The following is a 23,645-nucleotide window of genomic DNA, read 5'->3' on the forward strand; positions in this document are numbered from 1 at the left end:
GGCTGCTCAGGGCTTACCATCCAAAGATGGAGACTGCGCATCATCTGTGGATTTCCTTTTTTACTACTGCTACAATGCTTTCTGCATGATGTTCCATCTAAGCTTCTTATGCTAGCTTGCACCTCTTGTCCATCATGCTCTCTGCCTACAGCATTGTGAAGATCCTACTTCTTGGTAATCCTCTCATCTCTCATCAGTTCTGCCAGGTCCGCATTAGGTTCTACCTGATGCTTTTGTACTTCCAAACTGCAAACCCAGTTCCCTCAGCATCTCTGCACAGAGCAAGCAGTCCAGGGTCTTCCACATCTGAGTGGCCTGCTGCTTGTCCTGGTTTATATCTCTTTTATTTTGAGGGATTCCAAAAGTGAGAAGAATGTTCTTCCTGATGAAAGAGGATAATCACTTTCTTCTGCATCTACTACCTACCATCACACACATCTAATACCTCTGCTACTGTTACTGCTACTTAAATTCCACTCAATGAAAATACTGAATTTGCTATTTCCTAAGTATAGTATCTCATTCTCCTTAGAAGTTCTGAATATTAGCATTGTAGCTTTCCACTTAAGGAACTATCTTAATCACAGAATTATCAAGGTTGGAAAAAACCTAGAAGATCATCTAGTCCAACCATTACCAATACTTCCCAGCTATATCATATTCATCAACACAACATCCAAATGTTTCTTGAACACAACCAAGGTCGGTGACTCCACCACCTCCCTGGGCAGTGCATTCCAATGCCTGACTACCCTTTCCGAGAAGTAATACTTCCTAATGTCCAGATGCTTATAAAGTGCTTAAAAAAAATGCTTAAAAATGCTTATAAAATTTTGACCTTCAGTTTTCAAAATAACTTAATTATGCAAGGGAACAGATTAATGAATAGGCTTTTATTGATCACCTTTGTGGATATAGAAACCTGTTTTGAAGCTTAGGAGCCAGTAGGCTTTTCACAATCACAATTATGGTCTCAGGAATGTTTCTTTACCGTCTTTAATAAATTTTGTGCTGTCTCTGAAATACATATTAAAACTTACAAAAATCACATACTCTGAAATGCGTATAGTCATTGGTCTTAGAATGCTTTAGAAATTATAAGTCTAATCTTGTATGTAAGAATTTTCCATGCAAATAATTGTAGAAAAGTCTTGTTGCTAATGTGTACTTATGTGTCACATATCTGCAAATATGTTGTGCTTTAATTGAAAATTTGTCAAATTATAGACACTTGTAATCTAGATAGAAATGACCTTATGCTTTAATTTAATCACTCATAACAATTTCTGTTACTAACGCTAGCTTCAAGGAGGATATTAATTAGAAAGGTAATTTTATTTTGAGATAATCTATTCTACATCTTGGCCATAAAATAAACTCTGTTTTGGTGAAAGTAAGAAGCAGTTTTTAAAAAATTAAACATAGTTTAACAATCCTTCAGCTACATATACAGATCTTATACATATCTCCTATAGGAAGTTAATTTTTAGCAATATTCTCCCATTTTTATCAGTGAGAGTCTTCAAGCTTTCTTTTTTTCTTTTTTCTTTTTGCATCCATGTAAACAGGCACATATATGCACAGATCTAGCACTTTTTCTTTCTTAAGTATTCTTTTGCTTGCTGTGTGCAATGTTTTGTTTAAGATGGACATCATTAATGTGGTGAAAAGTTCTGTGCTATTATATGCTCAACAGTAACCTTTACTCATAATGTGATACTGTCTGTATGTCTTATTTTGTTCAGCTTTCCCTGACACTGATGAAGCCTAAGGCTGCTGTTTCTTTTAGTTGCTGATAATTTTTTATCTGATTAACTGACACATTTAGTTGAAATCAGACACAGCCCTTAGGCTGGGCATGGATTTAATTTAAAAAGTATCAAAGGTTTGCACTGCGTGCTGTTTAATCATCATGTTTATCAGGCAAAGAAAAATTACTGGAAGGACCATAGGGAGAGGGTTATCTTAAGGAGCAGTAACTTGGGAAATTGATAATAACTCTGAGGTAATTTACTGCTAACTTTTACATTCATTAATATAACATTTCCCACTAATAATTACAGTGCTTGTAATGTACTAATTAAATTGAAAACATTAGCACTAATTTTCATTTTGCTGAAGTCTGAGAAGGTCAGGTAAAGGCATTAAAATGTGAAATTAAAAAAAACCTCAGTACTAATGCCACTGCAATTTTACTTACTAGTGGAATACCTCTATCGATATTGTGTACTACGGTGCTTATGGAGACATAATTACTTATTACTATCACTGTCTTTAATTGAATTTCAGTTACTGAAATAAGGAAAAAAAGATCAGAAATGAAATCACAGTATGCTATTTTAAATTATTTTAAATTTCTCTTTATATTCTATATTCATGTCAGCTGAGGACTACTTTTTTGATTTTATGCATGGGTTCGACATAAGCGTCTTAACAGTGAGCATGCGCATGGCAGCTATGCTTTGAAGCTTTCACAGAACTGTTTAATTTTTCATTCTATATTCTAAAAAAATGTAGCTGAAAGTAATTTATAATATGAAAAAAGCAGTAATTTTGAGTTGTGTTATTTATAAAACTGTTTTAAAATATACATAGCTTCAAAACTAAAGCTTTAAACAGCAATTCTGGAGTTTAATACAGTTACAGTTGCAAAGATCTATTTGTTGTTCAAACACAATTGATTATGAAGATTATTTTTCATGAATGTTATGAATAGGAATGGACTAATGATAATAACAAGGGCTGTAATAGTAATGTAATTTCACTTATAGATGAAGCTAGTCATCTTTTGCATATAAAAGCAAGTTATACTGTGACTAAGAAAAATCTATTCTAATTCGATTATTTTTTTAAACTTATTTTTCATATTTGCCTTTAAAATAAGTATTGCTAGAGTTTTGATGGAGAAATTACAATATTAAGTAATAGAATATAAACAATTATTAGCATGTATTTGTATTCGTATTTGCATTTAGTGCCTATCACATTACATAGTGTTGAAATACTTTGTAACATATTGTGCTGAACATAAATACTTTGTGTAGTCCTCAGAAATTCCAAAGAAGCAAAAATTTCTTTTTACTTTCAACTGGTTTGTTGTACCAGTGAGATATTGGAATAAGTTAATATTAATTTTCATCGAACATTTTCATGTTGTTTGTTACCCTTTCTAAGACACGGGGACTAACATATTTCTTCCCCAAACTTGCTTACTTGGCTTTTGAGTTAAGAGCTAATCCCTGATACTCCCTACAGAGTTCAGCCTGCTCTACACAAGCTGAGTTTTGTCAACATGTATTAATGGTATCTATCATGTTTAGATTACATATTTAAAAGTGTAGTATCTGAGCTATGTCACAGTTAAATCTGGAACTTATTTCTGGAGTAATTTCTGTTTGTTTGCAAATTGTCCAGTAACTCTTCCAATGCCACACCGTGAATATAGCGAAGAACTAGGTTTCTTTCAGTGCTTGAAGTACTGAGTTAAAACCTTGCTGTAATTGGTATTTGTTGTAAACTTGGTCTAGTTGAGGAAATTGTGAATATTATTAAACTTCAGTAATTTTTTCTTGAATTTGTTCTGCACTAGACTTGATTTGTTGAAATGTATTGAATAAGATGAATTTATATGGTGAATTTATACCGTTTTGTGATTTTATATATATATATGTATGTATGTATGTATGTAGATGTATATATATACACACACTAGTTCTTCTGTTGCAAAGCATTTATTAACTATGTGGTGTTAAGTTTACCAGTAGTAAATTGTTTCCCCTTGTGGCACTGTGCTGTCTGCATAGTGATGGAACTATGTATTTGCAAGAAAACTAAATTAAAAGTGATGGTGGTGAATAGCTCCCTGTCAGAAGTCCTTACACTTAGATACTAACCAGAACTGAAATATAGCATGAAGTACTGTCATTTTAAAAGATCAAGAAAAACTTATGCAATATTAAAAGAAATAAACTAGTATGAGTACAGAATCGAGTATGAATATTTAAATAAGAATTAATATAGTTTGCAAGCTAACAGCCTATGACGATCTTCCATTCATTACTGTCTTCATTATGTATTGTATATATATATATTTATGAATATGTATATTTTTATGTATGTATTTAGTATTCATACACCTCCACTCTTTAAATTAATTGTAGCTAGATGTAATTGTATAACTGGAGAGGTATCATTGCACTATGATAAGTATTATGAATATAATAAAAAACATCTTTCATGAGGAACGAAAAGCATGCGTATTGTAAAAGCATATGGAAAATTATATATGATATAATAGTTAATGTAGTTTGAGACTACACGTGCAGCATGTGTGTGAGATACTTCAAAAACTTTGGTTTGCGGGATAGTTTGCCTCTGGTAGCTTGAGCAATAGAAGTTCTTACTTAAGAAGTGATCTTGTTTTTTTCAGTGGATGAATAGATGCAAAAAAAAAAAAAAATTAAAAAAAAAATAAACAAATACAAAAATAGATGGCATATTCAATGTGATTTTTAATAAGAACTTTCCTCAACTGTGTGGATAATATGCCCTAAAAATAGTTTCCTAAGTACTGTTCTCCACTCACACACTGTGGCTGAACATTTCATTTGTGAATAATTTCTTTTTGAAAGAAGCATTCAGGAAAGCCCTGAATATTTCAGTTGACCCTATTAGCAAACCAACAACAGCAAAAATAACAGTTACAATTCTATTTTCTATAAAAATTGATGGCAGTATAATATAAAAGGTGGAGGTGGCTGGCAAACAATTTCTGTTCAAAATTACCATAAGAGTAGAAGTTCAGAGTAACTTTAAATTGTATTAGGAGGTGGTTTCCTTTGCAGCATAATGCTACTACAAACAACAGGCATGCATAAAAAATAAAACAGGACCGTTAAACATTGGCAGCATTGCTAATCTGCTTAATTGGTGATATTTTTGAATTTTGAAATGTGGTCTGTTCACTCTCTGTGAGTTTACAAAATCTCAGAATTTAGTTCCATGGAAGTGGCTATCATTTTCTAAAGGGTAGAAGTCAGAACTCTTAAGGCCACAAACACAGGCCACTTGTGGGAGTTATTTGTATTGCTATATTCTTTATTGAAAAGTTTTACTATGTCTCAATCTTGGAATTTGTAGGAGGGAAGGTCTCTTTTTTTATAAAATACTTTTAAATTTAGTTCTTTTAATTCTTAACTGATATGTTTTTTTCTTCTATACAGCATTCTATTAGTGAAGGATATTATATACCTCAGTCTTATAAAAGCTTTTGAAAATCTACTTTTTAAATCAGGTAGTGTTATTGTTCTTTTTGTATCTGTTGTAGTTTCCATGGAAATACTTAGAAGGTGTTACTTTCAGAAGTTACCCCATAAGTTTAGTAGAGTTATTTTGTACTGTGTGACTATGAAAGAATTTTTTTACCAGGCAAAGTTTGTGTTGTAAAAGACTCTGAAAAAGGCTGAATTACAGTCAGCTCTGTTTATAGAGTGCAAACTGCTGCTAATTTAGTGGAAACAAACAAACAAACAAAATAATAGTAATAACAAAAATAAGAAAAATCTTAATAAGTAGAATAAGCAAATACTCCCCAACCTTTGCCAATGTTTGTTTATGCTGAGCCCAATACGTTATATAACATAATAGAAATGTACCATTTGTCAGGTATGAAGAAGTAGGTCTGAAAGACATGATTCCACCTCTTGAGTTTTCCACTTTATTCAGAAAATATAGCTTGTTTAGTATAATAATAATAAGTACTTCTGACATTTTTTCATTATTCACTTAGTAAAGGACACAAGATAGGGCTAACTATAAATGAAGTTCAAGAGCCTAGTGTGTGTATTCTTCTAATTTTTAGGGAAAAAAGGAACAGCAAATTGAACTCTTGAAAAAGCATTTCCGTGTTGAATAATTCTGAACATTAGCAGTCTTTTTCATTGCTATGGTGATTCTTCTTTCCTGTCATATGGAAAACCTACATAGAAAAAGAGCTTTTCTCCCATAGATTATCAAGCAAATTAATCCAATAATTCCAAAAGGGATTATTTAACAGCATTAAATATTCTTTTGGACACCCTTATTCAGAATGACTTTATTATTCACTGGCCTTAATATTTAATTGACTTAAAAGTTAACTGTGAATTTAAATTAACCTAATTAGTAATCTACATTAATTTTCCTGAGGGTGCTATTACTCAAATATGTTTGAAAAAGAAAGGAAATAACTTGATTTTTTTTTAAAATTATTTGTGTGTGTGTGTGTATGAAAGTAAGTTTACATTGTGTTGAGTGTTCAGATGCTGTATTTGATGTATTATTTTTGACTCTGCTTGAAAGTTTATTTGATTTTGCCTGTGTCACCTTTACTTTAAAACAACCTTATAGAGAGTTGCAGCACATTAATTTGAAGGCTCTAAAGAGGCTTCATACAGGAGAAAGAGCATACATACTCATCCTCCATCTGAAAATTGTTTCTGAGTGAGAAAAGACATTCTCTGTCTTTCTTTGCAGATGGAGTTGAGTAAAAAATCCATTGAAATTCTAGGAGTGGTACTTTTTATTGTTGCTCAATTATAGAATCAATTTATTTTCACTGAATTATGGAATGGATGAGTTTGGAAGTGACTTCTGTGTAAACAGGGCCATGTACCCAGGGCCTGGGTAGCTTTTGAATATCTCCAAAAGACTCCACCGCCTCTCTGGACAATCTGTGCCAAGTCATCTGTCACCCATGAAGCAGAGAAATGCTTCCTGATCTTTAGATGGAATCTCCTGTTTTCCAGTTTGTACTCACTGCCTCATATCCTAGCGCTGGGAACCACTGAAAATTTCTGCACTGAAGAAGCAGAAATTAGTGAGAATGTGAAGGAAAAATTTTAGTTCAGTACTATGACAGGTTTTGATTTTGGAATTTGTACACAAATACACAGTTCGAAATTTTGTGGTAGTCTTCCTGCAAGCTTCAAAGGGTTGATGTGTAACTGATCAGCTCCAGAACTTAACTTACCTTGTATAGTTACAATTAACCTTGGTTGAAAGAACAAAGAGCTGTGTCTGGAGTAACGCTGATGAAAGGAAGTGAGTACAGCACGTTGACTGGGACCCAAGCAGCTTAAAAAGCCAAAAGTTCATGAAATATTTTACATGTGTACATTTCCAATTGTTACATTTTCAATGTGTTTGCAAGAAGAAAACAGAGAATTGTTATTTTAAGTAATTGAAATAAAGCAGGGCTCCAGAGACAGTGTCTTGGAAAAGCTTTAATATATTTATTACAATTTGTAGGTGATGCTAAGTAAGTTGCATGCAAATGTTATATCATATTTTATCCTTGTGCTGCTTTTTATGACAAATGCTAACATTTTGATTAATGTTTATGATTGTACATTACTGATTTATTTGTAGGGAGGATAGCTGACATTTCAGTTAAGTGAAGAGCTGTGTGTCATTTTCAGGGTGTCAGGAAGATATTAGAATAGGCTGTTAAATCTGGTGTTTTTTAGTTACAGTGATTATTACTTGTAGAATGGTACTTGCATAATCTGTTGGAGTCATGGCCATTATGCGGGTCAGCTTCATTGCAGCCCATTTTGGGCTCACGTAAAATTATTTATTCATGGTTGATTCTTCGGATAGAAGTACTGAAACTCTATTTTTTAGATCAGTATACAATGGTTATCATTATTGTTCCTTGTCTTCCTCTAGGACAGAGAAGCAGTGGAGGGTGTGTCTGTGGGAGCTATTCTTTCTGACTACCAGAGAGTTCGAGTTGAAGATGTGTAAGAACACATTATATCTTCATTAACATAGATGTTCTGGAAAGTGTTCTATTCATTTGTTTTCCAACGAATTCTGGAACAGATAAATTTATTTCTCGTGTTCTGTGATGCCCAGTTCATTTTGCTTGCTAATGTAAATACATTTCTTTCATTTTTTCCCCTGAAACTATGTGTTACATATTTATTATCATTGTATGTGATACATATTATTAGTAAAAATCCAATAGAAAGTATACCAGAGTTTGAGATTACTCTCCAAGTTGAAATAGGTTCAGATCTTTGAGTGAGTTTCAACTGAAATGAATTACGGAGACCGTGGTGGTGTATATGTATTTTTCAACATTTTTTTTTTTTTTTTTTACATAAATCGTCCCAATTACTTGGATTCAGCTAATTCATAAGCTAAAGTTAGGCACATTAATGAACTCCTTGACATTTAGGGTTGCTAAATATTTCTAGTAATTTCACAACAGAGTTCTCTATTAAAATCTCTAATAATCATAAAACCAATCAGATGTACGTGAGTGCTAACTATGAATATAGGTGTCAACATTAGAAATCTGTTTAACTACAAATACTTGATGCTGGTAATGATGAGATATCCCATATATTTGTCAAACAGTTTTAAGTGGCAAATAAATAAAACATTTGAGTTATTTGAATGCAGTGAATTTCCAGCTCATGGCTTGAACCAATGGTTGAGCACCAGTTGAGAACTTGTGGCAAGCCCAGTGAGCACAGCTGCACCTGAGTGACAAGAAGGGGTGGACTCTGGGTCTGCCCCTCCTTGCCCTCATTTAAGTGCACTCCTCTTGTGTCATCATTGGCTGTCAGAAGTGTTGAGGTAATTTTTTTCATTGTCTTTTATTGCTCCGTAGCACTTGTATCCCAGTAGAAGGCACTGTCATCTCTTGCTGTTGTCGCACACTGAGACATATTTTAATGTTTTTAAATCTTCCAGAACATAGGCATTATACATTTTATCACCAGCTGATGACACTTGACAACTAACAGAAGGATTAATCATCAATACTGCAAATTAGTAATTCTCTACTGTGATAATCAAATACTGTATCAGTATGATATACATAAAAACAAATAATTAAATTTACATTATTGAGTTATTACTTTGTACCTCAAGCTGTAAACATTTACATTAGTGATTCTTTTCATTGGCTGTTGATCTAAATCACAGGTCTGTTGAGAGCAACAAACTTTATTTACTGACGTACAACAGTTATCACACACTGGTAGCTCTTGCCTTAGCTGTGTTCATAAAAAGTTATTGTTTTCTAAGATTTTAATGGATTTGCATTCATAAAGTTTTAGAAATGCATTTCCATTCAGTTTTCCTTATGTTCCCATGCAGATTTATCAACGACTTGCATCTTTTGTAGGTAAATTGTAGTCAAAACAAGATTTTTTTTTTTTTTTTTAATGCTAGACTTTATCATTTTCTTTAATTTTAAATTAATTATTCTGTACAAAAAATACAATGCTTGGTTTTCATTTTTTCTTGATATTGTTTTTTTTTTAAGATGCAGAAGACTTAATCTTCAACCTTTAGCTTACCTTTGGCGTCGGAAGGAAGAAATATTGCTTAAAGAAATGATATCATCTAACATTGAAGCTATAATCATAAAAGTGGCAGCTTTTGGTATGTATTCAGACTCTGAACAGTGTTGTCTACTAAAATGTCAATGAACAAGTCTACAACATAAGAGAAAAAAAACAGAAAAATTGTTCTACTTTTTTGGATTAGAAATGTTGGTATGAGCATAAAGAAATTAAAAAAACAAACAAACAAACAAACAAACCAATGTAGTTAAAAAACAGTTGTGATGTCTGAATAACTACATGTATGCAGTTTGGTCTTTTCTCTGAGAAGTCAAATCTGGAAAGTAATTCTTCAGAGCATGGTTATTAAATTCCTTTGCAAGTTTTGTGTTATGTTTTAGTTTTGAATTGCAGTAAAGATACACACATAATTCACAGTATTCATAGATTATGCAAAGTGGTGACTAGACAATATTATAAAACAATCATAAAAGTTTTAATAGAAATATGACAAGTTAGCATAAGCCAGTATGTAATTATATGAGGCTAAAGCAGCTTGTGTAAGAAGTCTATGTGTTTATATATATATATATATATATATATATTTATATACATATATACATATGTACATATGTACATGTATATATATATATACACACATATATACATATACATATATATGTATATATATATACACACACATATATATGTATGTATATATATATATACACATATATATATGTAGCAAACTGCAAGTTTGTCGTTTTCTTCTAAAGAGATGGCTTTTACAATTTAGTTTCTTAGTGTACCAGAATATTAACATCTTTGCATTGTCAAATATGTCATATCAGGTTTGTATAATAGAGCAAATAAAAAGATTATGTATTTGTTTATTGTTTAGAGTCCAAGTGAAGTTTTATAGCAAGTCTTATTGAATGACATGTTTTATGTGCCACATAAAAATATGGCTGAGAAGTACAGAGCATGATAAATATGGTACAGTATATTGATTTCAGGCTTCTATGCTGAATTGTGTTTAAAAATATTGAATGAATTTTTATGCATAACATGATTAAAGTACCATTTCTTTTATGAGACAGCTGAAGGTTGGTGGTCCACTGGACCGAAGAATGACTGGTATAATTCAGGAGCATCAATGGCTTTGGTGGCTAATGCAATATGTTTAAAAAACAGAGTTGTATAAGTTTGCCATAGAAATCTGATAGCTGGTAATTCTGGACAATTTTCACATTAAATTCTTAAGGTCTGCCCAACTTCTTTAAAGGATTAATTGATACTTTGCTGTTATTACTACTGAAATATTAACCAGGAATTGAATTACAATGCCTTTAGACTTTGGGTGAAATCCATGATTTTTTAAGATTATTTCTTTTTTATTGTTCCTTATTCACTTCTCTTTAGGTGATAATGTTTGTAATAACTTCTTACATTATCACTATGATGATCTCACATAGGATCTATTAGTGGGATTAGAAATATTAGAGACGTCATGTTCCCTAATTCACAGAAAAGTAACAAGTGATGCAATTTAATAGCATTTTCCTGAATCTGTGGGAGACCATCAGAGTTAAATGCTGTGTTTTCTACTGCATTACACTTTTTTAAATCTAAGGAAAAAAAAAATAAAGAAAAGAAAAGGAAAGATTGGTTGTTCTTTTCTTTTGTGAAATAAAATACTTACATTTCTTATGCTGAAGAATTAAAAGAATGCCAGCAAGAATAATCAATGTGCTTTTTCTAATCAAAATAATTTTTCATAGACTTTAGGCTATTTTATATAATGAAAGGGAACTAATTAGCAAAAATAAACAAACAAACAGTGGCTCCCAAATGGAACAAGTAAATACTGTTTATGATTTATCTAAAATATGTTAAGGAAAACGTATGATTTAAACAAGAGATAAAAATGCTTCACAAATAGACATTGTTGCCTCATCCCTGAAGTAAGATTAGCTTTTCCTATGTGTTCTGCACCGTTTTAAAAGAAGAATAACTTAAAACAGACGTGTGCACAAGGAGTCCTTTGTTGACTATTCGTGTGAGGAGCAAATGCCATAAATACTTGTAGATAGCAATTAGATAGAAAATGACTGTGAGATATTTTTTTCCTTTTTATTTTTTTGGCTACAGGTAAAAGAAGATCTTATCAGAGTCAATTTCTCACCTGCCTCAGGCAAACGTAATTAGATGTAAGCAAATTTAATGGAGCTTGTGTGCTCTGGGGCCATTCCGTAATGCTTTAATAATTGCATGCCTTATTAAAGTGAATTTAAGGTATGAAGGCTGTTTAACATATCAAGTAGCAAAAAAGCTAGTATACAGTTTAACTTTTCGCCTCTCAGATTAATAATCAAAGCTAAACTGCAATGAAAATATTAAAAATAACAGATTTAATAGTCTGAAGGCTAATGCATTTGGTAGTACGTTGTACAGATGTTAATTCAAGAAGCAAATCAGTAACTTGAGCTTGACATTCATCAAAGCTGGCATACTTGTACACCTTGTCTTGTTTTCTATTAACTCAGTGCCAGTATTGGCAAGGTAAAGCCTGTTGGTTTACGTAGAAAACAGATAATTATGCAAGTAAATGAACATTAGTTTAGTACATTTCCTTAAATCCGCCATTACAAATTAATACCATAAACTTTGCCAGTGGCAAGAGTTTTCTATCTTAGAACAGCATGCTTTTCCAGATGGAATACCAATTGCTCTCACTTGCATGCAAGAGTATTATTGTCAGCAAGACCTCTTCACATGCATTATGTTGATCTATAAGTACATTACCTTGCTTTCATGTTTTGGAGGCTCTAATGATGAAAGAGAAATGTTCCACACAAACCTAAGCAACTGAAAAAAAATTTAAAAATAGATTGCTGTGCATATCTGGCTGCAGTGCCACTTTGTTGTTGAAGATGTCTGTGTGATGTGTGATGCTTTTATATTTGAAATATATCTTCCTTCATTAGAAGTGCCAGAAAGTTAGAATGAGATCATTCAGTAACAGCTAAAATAAAAACAGTTAGAATCATTAGTACTTGGGCACCTGAAGTTCCAGTAATATTCATTGCTTGTGTGAGACAGTGTAGTATATCACAATCATAAGATGCAGTTTTGGCATCCTTCCTCTGTGGACACGCTGCGTGTATTAAAGTGATAACTAGCTTGTAGAGACTACATATGACAGATTCAATTTTTATTCTTGGTAACATTATCTACTGCTTCTAATTATACCAGGCTCTAGAACATCTACAGCAGCAAAAGCTCTAATACTCAACTTGAAATGAGAGGAGGAGGAGGAAGATAATGTTTGGATGGAATTTTAAGGTTTAATTTCACACACTAAAAATTGAGAATAGAGTTTTACCTATTTTTAGTTTACTTACATAATTAAGAATGTCTAATTCTTGCAGAGACAAGAATTGACACTAAAACTTATGTTCCATTTATACATTTTAAAATGTTACAAAATTCAGTTATTTTAATGCAGTTGATTTTTTAAATTTTTTTTATGACATGCAGTTAGAGGAAATTGTCCTCCACAATTGTAGTTTTCCTTGATGTTTTAAGATGAATATTCACCTTCAATACATTTCTTGTAAGTGCACACTGTTTAAACTGAAAAAACAAAAATCCTTCAGTACTTCAGTGAGAATGTAAGTCCAAATCTTTTTTTATACAATTAATATATACTAGGTACTTTATACACTATAGTTTATCCCAATTTGTTTATGGTAATGATTAATTATGGAATTAAATATCTGAAAAATATAAACTCTCTACAGATGTTGTAGAAACTCTTTCTCTGGTGATATTCAAAACCTGCCTGGTCACCTTTATGTGTAGCCTTCTGTAGGGAGCGTACTTTAGATGAGAAGTTGAACTAGATGATCACCAGAGGTCCCTTCCAACTCCTACATTTCTGTGATTCAGATCATGGGTGGAGTTGAAATTAAAAGGACTGTGAGAGCCTGAATTTTGAGATGGGCTGGGGCCTACTTGATTACCCAAGCTGTTTCCCTCTACTCTGTAGAGTAATGAGTCCTTAGGGAGCTATTGCCATCTTTTATCTGTCAACAAAAAAAGTTCCCTTTTGAAAACAACCCATCTAAAGTACATGTATTGAAGTCTAGTCTCTGTTGCTGCAAGGAGATCTTGATGCTTGCCTACTTTGAAAAGCTGTTTTCTTAGGATTCATATGGTTGGTGGATTGTTGTTTTTTGTTTTGTTTTAATATCAGCTTCTCGCTGAAAAGATAGGATGTTAATTTTGAGTATAATGAAATCAGAGAAGTACCTATAGTACTAATTTGTTGTTTTAAATAAACCACCTGTGTTGTTTTTACTATATTTGCATGTTACTATACAGAAGTAAAATCTAGACTCCCTGAAATAGATAGACTGCTATTAAATTTAGTGCAGGTAAGATTTACATATAGAGTAGTAGAAAAAGAACTCCATGCAGATTCTGTTTAAGCTCTTAAGGGTTTAATTTTAGTGCTACAGATAAATTGATCTAATAGGGAGTTGCTGCTGAAAGATTGATCTTTTCTCCTTCTTTCAGAAGGAGAAAGCTGTTCACAAGCTGTTCTTGCTTCAGCCCCTGTGACTGTGAGAATGCAGTCTCTGCAGTTGGGTGATACTGGAGTTTTACTTTTTCTTTTTCTTTTTCTTTTTTTTTTTTCCATATGTGGTGAACTTGCTGTCTGTGGGGGAGATAAAAATATATCTTTCCATAAAAAGCTTATCTCTAATCCAGGCTGGCTGGAATATCAGATCAAATGCTGATGTAAAATTTGTGTATGTATGATTTTTGTCTTAAGTTTTGTGCGAAGGAACAGAATGCTTTCCTTGAAAAATCTCTACTTCTTAGTACTGAGCAATTTTAAACACAGGGGAAATGAAAAGAATTTGTTATATCATCTTCACAGGGGAGCATTCTCTAAATATGGATTTCTCTAAATATTTTCAGAATATTCTCAAGGAGTTCAAAGATGTAATAAGAGGAAGGCTTTTGTTAAGAAATCAAAATAAGATCCCAGTTGTTTATTTTCATACTGTATTGTATGAATTTGTTTGTCAGTCACTGCTGATTAACTAAACTAATGATTGTCAAGTCTGTTAGCAATAATGTATTCTATTATTAGAAAAAATAATGATTTAAACTTTGTTCATGGATTATCTTGTATACATGCATGATAACTTTTAATGCATCAATTTTACACCTACCATGCAATTAAATAAGATATTCTTATTCCTCTTTTCCTCCCTCTCCTAATCTGCTACATTCTATTGCTAAATTTTCAAACAAATCTTCCCATCTGGACCTTTAGGTGTAAGTATATTGACATTTTTGCCTTAGGCAAATTGCCTAGTACATTTGTCGGCTACTTTGTTTAGCTACATCGTTCATATTATTGACAATAAAACGTGCTGCACCTGTTTGCAGCATATTTTTTGAAAGGACTTGAGAAGAATTGCAAAACTACAGGAGCCATTTTAGCTTAGGTCCTTCTATTGCTTTTAATTTTTCTTTTTTTCCTTTTTTTCCTTGGAGCAAAAGAACCCCATAGGAAAAAAAAAAAAAATAGAAAATTAGGATGTTGGATGCAAGACCAGAAATTGATCTTGGAATTCAAGAGAAATATGATGCAGAATAGATAATTGAGGAAAAAATGAACAAAGCATTGAAAGATTTAAGAGAAGACTTTGAAATAAGTGTAGCCTAAAGCTTAAAAGAACCAAGGAAGAAAATAATCTTAGTATTTGTAATGTCATTCATACTTGTATCTGCTTATGAATGATTGATACTTTTTTACTAGTTTAAGATGAGGTTTCAGAAAGATGTGAATACGTGGTTAGAACGAAGTGGTTGAAAACAGTGTGTTGTGGAAAAAGAAGAGATGAGACGATGACAGTTGCTTGAGCAGATCTAGAACTGTGTTAGAGATAAATGATTCCTTCTAAACTGTCTGTTGGGCCTTTTAGGTTGAAGATGTGGATGACTGGAAAGAATGTCAATATTTTTAATGGTTACAGATAACAAGAGTTAGAAGGAAGACTGGAAAAGTGAATGTGCCTGAAAACAGGAAAATGTAATTGGGATTTGGCGTTAATGAAGTGTAATGCATTTTTATGGAGATGTCAGAGAAAGCTTAAGTGTGGAAAGATCACTTGGCAATTTGGGGAGATCAAATCATCAAAAAAGAAGTGAAAAGACAGAAATGAGTTAGGAATGGGATATTAGACATTTAAAGTAAAAGAGACAAGGAAGTACACTAATGAAGGAGATAAGACAATAGAGAGCTTTGAGCTGAAAAGCGGAGGAGGAGAATGAATTCAGGAAAAAATGTCAAAAGTTGGCTTGACAGAATGAAAAGCAAGAGGGAGAGGTGGTGTTTTGTTAACAACCAGATATTAATTGCTGCTTTTAAGTGTTTGATAAGATTTAAATTCCGAATGCATGATCACTACACAGATTTTGGCACTGAAACAGAACTTAAACTCTTAAATGCATGTGTGTGTAGTTATAGCCTGTGATATCTTGCTTTCCAAATCTCAACGAGTTTTTGTCTAAATTGATTCTTCATTTCTATTCTAGCTTTTGCCCTTCTGCAGGTAGTCTACCGGTTTGCTCTTCCAGAAGTCCCTGTTGATTTATCTGAGAGCTGTGCATCTTAAACATTTTATAAATTGTCTGTGTGGGTTGACTTTAATGACAGTGAAACAAATTTAAGCTCTTGTACATGCCACAGAATCAATTTTTAATCCCTTTATTCTAAGTTGAACAGCACTACAAGTGTTCAAAGCACAGAAATTTCAGAATCATTTATCAAGGAAAGAAGAAAAATATATATATAAATCCAAACTATGGTGGCTGAGCTCTTTTAATGAAATAGAGTAATAAAAAAATTTGTAGGTACCAGCTTTAAAAAATATTTAGCTCAAATAAATAAATAAAATAAACCGGCTCTAATAAATCAAGGCATTTCAGTATGCCAAAGTTTAGAAACTCTGAAAACAGACTCGTATGAGGAAAGCAATACATTAGCAGCAGTACAAACCCAATTTGAAATGTCTCTGAAGTTCATTGAGATTCCTGAGGGGTAATTGGTCAGGGCATTGTTTTCAGTGAGCTGAATCACTTGCTGTATAATGTTTTGTTTTGAAAGATCAGAAAGAAAAATGGAATTGAAAACAACAGTTTATCCTGTTTTCAAACACTTCTTCTGCAATGCCTTCTTAAGCTATGAATGTTTTAGACTTCTAAAAGTACGTTTGAATATTCCACTCTTCCAAAATTTCTTGAAAGAATTACTGAGATTTGTATTTCTGAAACAATAGAGCTAAGTTGCTTTGAATCCTGGATGTAACTAGAATGCAAATAACTTTGTTAAGAAATCAGAAGAGATTACAGGTAAAATCAACATTGCTGCTATGAAAAATTTTACAGGCTTTTACCTCTTGAATTTTAAAATCTGGTGACATCAGAGTAACCTAGTTGAGAAAATATTTCATGAACTTCTGAGGAATAAGATGAACTGTGTTCCAAAATAAAATGTACTGGGAACATGTTCTACAACTAGCCTTTGGTGTTAACTTCTAACTTTACCACTAACCTTGAGGAGCAGTTATGTCCAAGTAAATTATCCCAATAAATAGATGTAATTAGCCCTGTTTCAGAAAAATCAATTATGATTCTTTAAAGGAAAAAAACAAGACATTAGGTATAGGATTTTACGTTCAACGATAGTCATATAGTCTCTGTTCCAACTACTGAAGTTACTGATTGGTTTGATGCAACTCTTAAAAATAATCTATGCACCACTATTTCTTAAAACTAATCATTATTTCATCATTATTTACTCAAAATGTGAAAATGGAACTTGATATTTTTTTAATGGTTGTGAAAAATGCAAGTGATACCAGGTAGTTCCCCTTCACTATGCTAATTTATAAGTAACTTAACACTAATACTTGACATCGTTGAAATGCCTTTTAGTAATGTTTTTTGATAGATCTTTTTCACTACCATACAAAGCCCTAAATTTCTGCCTTGGTTTTTACATTGCTACAGTTCTCTACAACATTTGTCTTGTGTCTGCACAAGAGTTCTGCAAACATTCTGTTTGTTCTTTTCCTGTCAGTGGATTTGTCAGTAATTGCAGATGGAGTAGACATTACTTTGAAGTGATTATACAGTTTGTGCTATCATGAACTGATTTTTATATTAAAACAAAAGTTGAGGTGAAAGCACAACTTGTTTTACTGGGTACTGCTAAAAGTAGCAAACCTTGCAAGGTATTTATGTTGTCATGTACTGATCTATCTCAGAGAAATAAAGCCCCACTTGCTTTCTTGACAGAACATAATAAATTGACCCATGTAATTCAGCTGGGGAGTTAAAAATGCATTGAAAATAATGGGGCATAACATTCTAGGGTTAACATTTATTCATAGATGATGCAATTAAATAAAACAGGCATTAACTTCAAGGTCAGTCAGTGAAGTAATAAAAGTGAATATTTTAATTGAATTGTAATTGCTTCCCATTGATACATGCAAGTTAAGTAAAATAGATGTCAGTGCTGCAAATTACAGTTCTCTTCCTAATTAATTTATTCATTTTACAACAGTCATCCAGATCCGGACCTTGTTGTTGGTTTATCAATCCATCCAGCTTTCTTCCTGGCTAGTTTTATGTCTGGAGGATGTGGTTAAATTGAACATACATACTAAGAATTTGCAATGTGTTGTTTCCCTTTATAGTCTAAGTTGCTTTAAGTGTCTTAATCAATCTACTCCTTCATTAAAAAAAAAAAAAAAAGCAAAAAAAAAAAGCACAAATTCAAAATAAAAGAATAAATTTATGAAGGCTGTTCCGAAAGTACTACCTCCTATTTTATTATGATGGCTTTTAGTGTCAGAGGCAGATGCTAGTAATATGACAGTAGAGGTTGAAACTTCAAACCAATATTCTGCTTTATTTATTTATTTATTCATTCATTTATTTTGCCGCATTAAATATAGCAGCAAAGGGATGGTCTGATAATGTGATGTCTGATTAAGTGTGTCTGGAGCAAAGATGTGTCATTGAATTCCTGCATGTGGAACATATGGCACCCATTTACATTCATCAACACTTGTTGAATGTTTATGGAGATCAAACAGTGGATGTGAGCACAGTGAGTTTGTAGGTGGTGCCTTTCTGCAGTGGTGACCGTTTCTGCAGATATTTAGGGGGGTGGCATGCAGGCTTTTGTTCATCTCTGGCAAAAATGCAGTTAGTGGTTGTTTATAATGAGAATTTAGGTTAAATTTAAACAAATAGTTTACTAAGGGGAGGGACTGACTATCTCAGAAAAGTAGTGATTATTAATAGAGAAAGTTAATCTGGTATTGTGCAAAAAGTATTATAAGATGGCACTCACACCTGTTCCATTAAATTCAAGGACATGATGTTAAGCTGGTGTTTGCCGGAAGACAACAACAGTCTTTGCAGTTGCTTACTGTTGGCCAGATCAGCTTTTATCACAATGTATATCACAGATGCATATGTTCTATGTTGAATTAAGTGGTTGTGATATCTGCATGTGCTTCATGATCATTTAAGTTGAGGAGTAAATTTCCTGTCTCCATAGTATAGAAGATGGTCTCCAGTTAAGTCGTTGCAAGAAGTTTAAAGAGTGGGCAACCAAACTCATACCTGTTAAAAAAATTTGGTATATTTTTCAAAATGAAGATTATTGATCTTGTAAATCATTAAAAAATATTAATCCCAAATCTTAGGGACAAACCAATACCCAATTTGGGGTTAGTCAGTGTTTATAGCCTCATCTGATAATGCAGGTATGTATGTACATATAGAAGTAGCATACATTTCGAGAATAAAGGTAGTTTTTAATGAACATTTCCATTATTTGTCTTTTTGCTCCATTATCCTTTATATAGCAGATTAACAAATATAACCTGCTAGAAATATGCACAACTGGCCTGATTATACAGTATGGAAAATGATGGGATTTTGAAATGTATTTAAAAAAAAATACAGAAATTAAAATAAAAAAATCAGAGCAAAGTAAATGTATTGCAATGAAGGTATCTTGAATTGATTTTTCCTAAACATACACGATCATTATCTTCTATGTAGCTAATAAGCATTTTCGTTCTGTTAATAAAGAGCAGTAAATCACTACCAAGACGAGAACAGAGGTGGAAAAACTGTCCTCTTTCATTTTAATTATTAAGCAGTTTGTAAAATGTTTCCTCGAATAGTAAGGGAATTTTTGATGTGCTTTAATGAAATATTTAAAAACTTTTATGTTTTGAAATCTCATTCACTCTATCTTGTTAATTTAGTTTCATTTAAAAATTTAAATTTAAATATATCAAGAGCATTATTGTAAAAATTAAAAGGCATATCAGCTATTTGAACTCATCAAAGACTTTATATAATAGTAAACCATACATTTATATAACAACTTTTATTATCAGTGAGCTAAAGTGCTTTGCAAGGAACATGCTTTAGAAATTGCTTCTAAATTGAGACATTCTGGTGGCAGCTCTTTGACGATAATGTTATTATATAAAGTAGTACACTAGGAAGAAATAGACAAGTATTGTGATGAGTACTAGGGCATGTGATCACTGAAAACTCTCCAGTGTACTATGTCTTTCAGAAGCTGTCATTTCTGTTTTTCTTTCTTACTTTTAATTTTGTGACCTTTTGACCACTTACAATCAAATCTAACTAGGATATTATTGGATTTCTCATTGATGAGTACGTCAGCTCTTGAAAGAGTTTTTCTGAGGTGCTTTTATTTTATTTTATTTTATTTTTAATCCCAGTGCTAATTACTGCCAATTGTATGTTTATTTCTGAGAAGTGACCATGTAGCAGACCTAAGCTGGTAAAACTCATAAAGGCCAAAAGCCAAGAAAGGAATGCAGAAAGGCCAGGTATTGGAGCTATCAAATGCTAATAAAGCTTACTTTTTGTCTAGAAAAATTAAATCAATACATAGACATCTTACAGAANCAGAAAGGCCAGGTATTGGAGCTATCAAATGCTAATAAAGCTTACTTTTTGTCTAGAAAAATTAAATCAATACATAGACATCTTACAGAATGTTTTCTAATGCATGAGGAGGTAAAGCATTTAAGATACTCTGCAAATCCGAACTCATTTTATATCTTCATCCTTTCCAATTCCTGCCTTTTTTTGTGAGAAACATATGAGAGGTAGCTTTTTTATTTTTTTAAGGATAAAATTGTCTTTTCCAATAATTTAGTATATCTCTTGCAGAAACAACAAAAACTTGTGTTTTAATTTAACATATGTGTAGAAAGGAAACTTCTTAGTTTCTAACTGAACTTCTGAGTTGAGAAGGTAATTTCTGTTTAGGTTATCTATTACTTTGAACCCATGTGTTTACTTTGGTTATTGAAATTTCTAGGGAAAGAAAGCAACAGCTTATCTAGTTGGCATGCAATACAAAAGGTAATTGGCTGTATTCATAATGAGCATGAAAACGTGTTGCCCAAAGGGGATGAAAATATTCTGACAAAGTAGGTTTTCTTTAGAATAGAACTTATTTTAAATACAGTGAGACAAATTTCTGTGGTAGACATGCTATATTTAAAAAAAAAAAAAAAGTCATAACATTACTTCATAAAACATATTTTAATACTTTTTTTTCATTGTTTTTCAGGTTTAGATCCAGATAAGCATCTTGGAAAAACACTGGATCAAATGGAGCCTTATCTTTTGGAGGTATGACTGTATTACTGAAAAAAATACTCATAGGCAAAGTTGTAATTTGAATGTGATACTGCAGTCAGAAAAATTAACAGCGAGTAATGGATGTTACAAGATCATACGTGATATAAAATTTCTCTGTAGCTGTCACCATCTGAACATTTTGTGTCAGATTTTATATAGTTGGAATGCATACAGTAACGCCTTTCAAATTTGAGTAAGAAAATTATTCCCAAGCATATACTAAATTCTGTCCGTAGGGGTATGTAGTCATCACATCATGGAAATGCTTATAGATGGAGCTAGTACATTTACTTAAATAAAAGGTGAATAATAAGAATAAGAAGACCAGATTTTGTTCATCTTCTCAGAGTTTGAACTAGAAGAGTCAAACATTGAGCTATGTACAGTCTGAGAATAATTGTCCTGAATGTGTGTGTCATTACTGACAACTGAATCCAGGCTGGACCCTGCCCGGAGTGAGACACAAACATGGATGCCATGGAGCCTGCTGTCTCTTTATTGCTGCATCACACAGCTTATATACTGGCATGGCCTCCATGCATGCACGTCCCGTACAACCTCCATTCAACCCCACACACATATTTCCCTTTCCACTTTCAAAGTCCTCCCTTGCATAAATTATGTCATCAAGGGGCATTCGTCAAAGTGCTTCTTCATATCCCCGATCTGTGGTTCTGCTTCGGCTGTTAAGTTAGCAGTTCTTGACCTTGTTGCCTAACAGTGTGTTTTTGTATGCTGCCTGTCACAAAGTGAGCTTACTCTTTTGTTGTTCTCAAGCAAATTAACAACTCTGTCCTGGTTTCAACTGAGACAGAGTTGATTTTATTCGTAGTGTCTGGTATGAGGGCATGAATTGACTTCAGGAAAAAGACAGTTTTGATACCACAGTGATCCTTTAGAAATTGCTGAGCAGGTGCTGTGAAGCGCCAAAAAATCATAGGATTATGGAATTTTGTTGGAAACAATAAGTTGGAAGGGGCCTATGAGGATCATCAAGTCCAACTCCAGGCTCCACGCAAGACTACCCAAAATCCAGACTCTATGTCTGAGGGTGTTGTCCAAATGCTCCTTTAACTCTGTCAGCTTGGTGTCTTACCCACTGCCCTGGGATGCATTGTTCAGTGCCTGAGCACCCTCTGGTGAAGTGCCTTTTCCTAATACCCAACCTGAACCTCAACTGCCTTGTACAAAAGGGGACGAGAAGGAGCTGGGAGTGGACAGAACTAGGACACTTGACTCAAATTGGCCAAAGGAATGTGTTATTCCATATGGCATCATGATTAACAATAAAGCTGCAGGGAGTTGAGGGGGCAGCCTGCTGCTTGGGTACTGGCTGGTCAGCAGTCAGCAAATGGTGAGAAACTGCACGGTGCACAACACGTTTTGGGGAGAAAAAATAAAAAAGTAACCATTACTATTTTTCCTTCGCTTTTCTCTCTTACTATGTAGTTTTGCTCACTGCCAACTCCCAGTGGAATGAGGGAGAGCTTTGGGGAGAAAAGTGTAGAGCTTGTGGGCTGGTTATTTGTAACTGTTTATTGGGTCATTGTCAGAGAGACTGCGTAACTGATACATGTGTATGTAGCAGTTTCCTCTGCGTGTGCATGCTATGAAAGTCAAAATACAACTGAATTGCCTTTTCTTTGTGCTGAGTTGGTTTTAAAGAGTGATGAAAACAAATCAGTAACTATAAACTTCAGAGGTTTTCAGTTTGAAAAATTATTTTGCAACCCAATGAAGTCTTCAGCATCAGAAATCTTGTAGACAGAATGTGAGAGCATGGTGTTTACAATTTATAGGAAGGAGTAGAAACAAAATGTATTGTTCTGATCAGTGTCAATGATAATTAAAAGAGGTAAAAAGCTCTGATTTCATTCATGGAATTATTTAACTTTGCTGCCTAAATTTTCAGTCTTCTAATTGTACTGAGTGGGGAAAAAAAATTAAGTATTAAATGGGAAGAACTTTGATTAGATTTGCAATATTTTTCTCATTACATATGGAAGGTTGAGTTCATAAGTACAGTGATGATCTGCTGTCCATGCTTTTATCATGAGTATTGGTTCAGGACAGTGGCAAGGAGAGTTCCTGATTTTTTATTTTTTTTTTTTCCTAAATTATAAGACGTTAATTACTGAGGAATGGCTGCTATATAATTGCTAAATTACTTAATTGTTCGCTTGTATAACTATTTCTTGCATACCAGGAGCCCTAGCGTTTTACACTGAAGAATTTTTGGCAACCTGCCAAACCTCTGAGGTTCTTCACCCTCTCCTTGGGGTTTATTAATAGAACACTAAATGTACATTATGGTAATATTTGTCTGTGCTTCTGTCCCTATTAATAGAAAGAATTTTTTTGGTTGTTTGTTTGCTTACCTTATAAGTTGATGAGTAATTCTGGATGTAAAGAGTGTATCTATGTTATGTAGAATTTCTGATTCGTTGAAAAAAAGTCTATGCTTGGACAGGAAGCACTGGAATTCACGTATTCTATCTTATGCAACTT

The 23,645-nt window shown here is 33.0% G+C and overlaps 1 protein-coding gene across 6 annotated transcripts in view; it reads left to right on the forward strand.

Annotated features, from left to right (window-relative positions):
* Positions 1 to 23,645, forward strand: part of DPH6 (diphthamine biosynthesis 6) — a 179,224-nt gene that overhangs the window by 34,350 nt on the left and 121,229 nt on the right. For all 6 annotated transcript variants that reach the window (XM_015864893.2, XM_015864901.2, XM_015864898.2 and 3 more), the window contains exons 4-6: positions 7,708 to 7,781; positions 9,320 to 9,438; positions 21,067 to 21,128. In XM_015864893.2, the coding sequence (XP_015720379.1) occupies positions 7,708 to 7,781; positions 9,320 to 9,438; positions 21,067 to 21,128 (255 nt within the window). The remainder of the gene's footprint in view (positions 1 to 7,707; positions 7,782 to 9,319; positions 9,439 to 21,066; positions 21,129 to 23,645) is intronic.

The sequence above is a fragment of the Coturnix japonica genome, chromosome 5 (assembly GCF_001577835.2).
Source record: "Coturnix japonica isolate 7356 chromosome 5, Coturnix japonica 2.1, whole genome shotgun sequence".
Taxonomy (NCBI): Eukaryota; Metazoa; Chordata; class Aves; order Galliformes; family Phasianidae; genus Coturnix; species Coturnix japonica.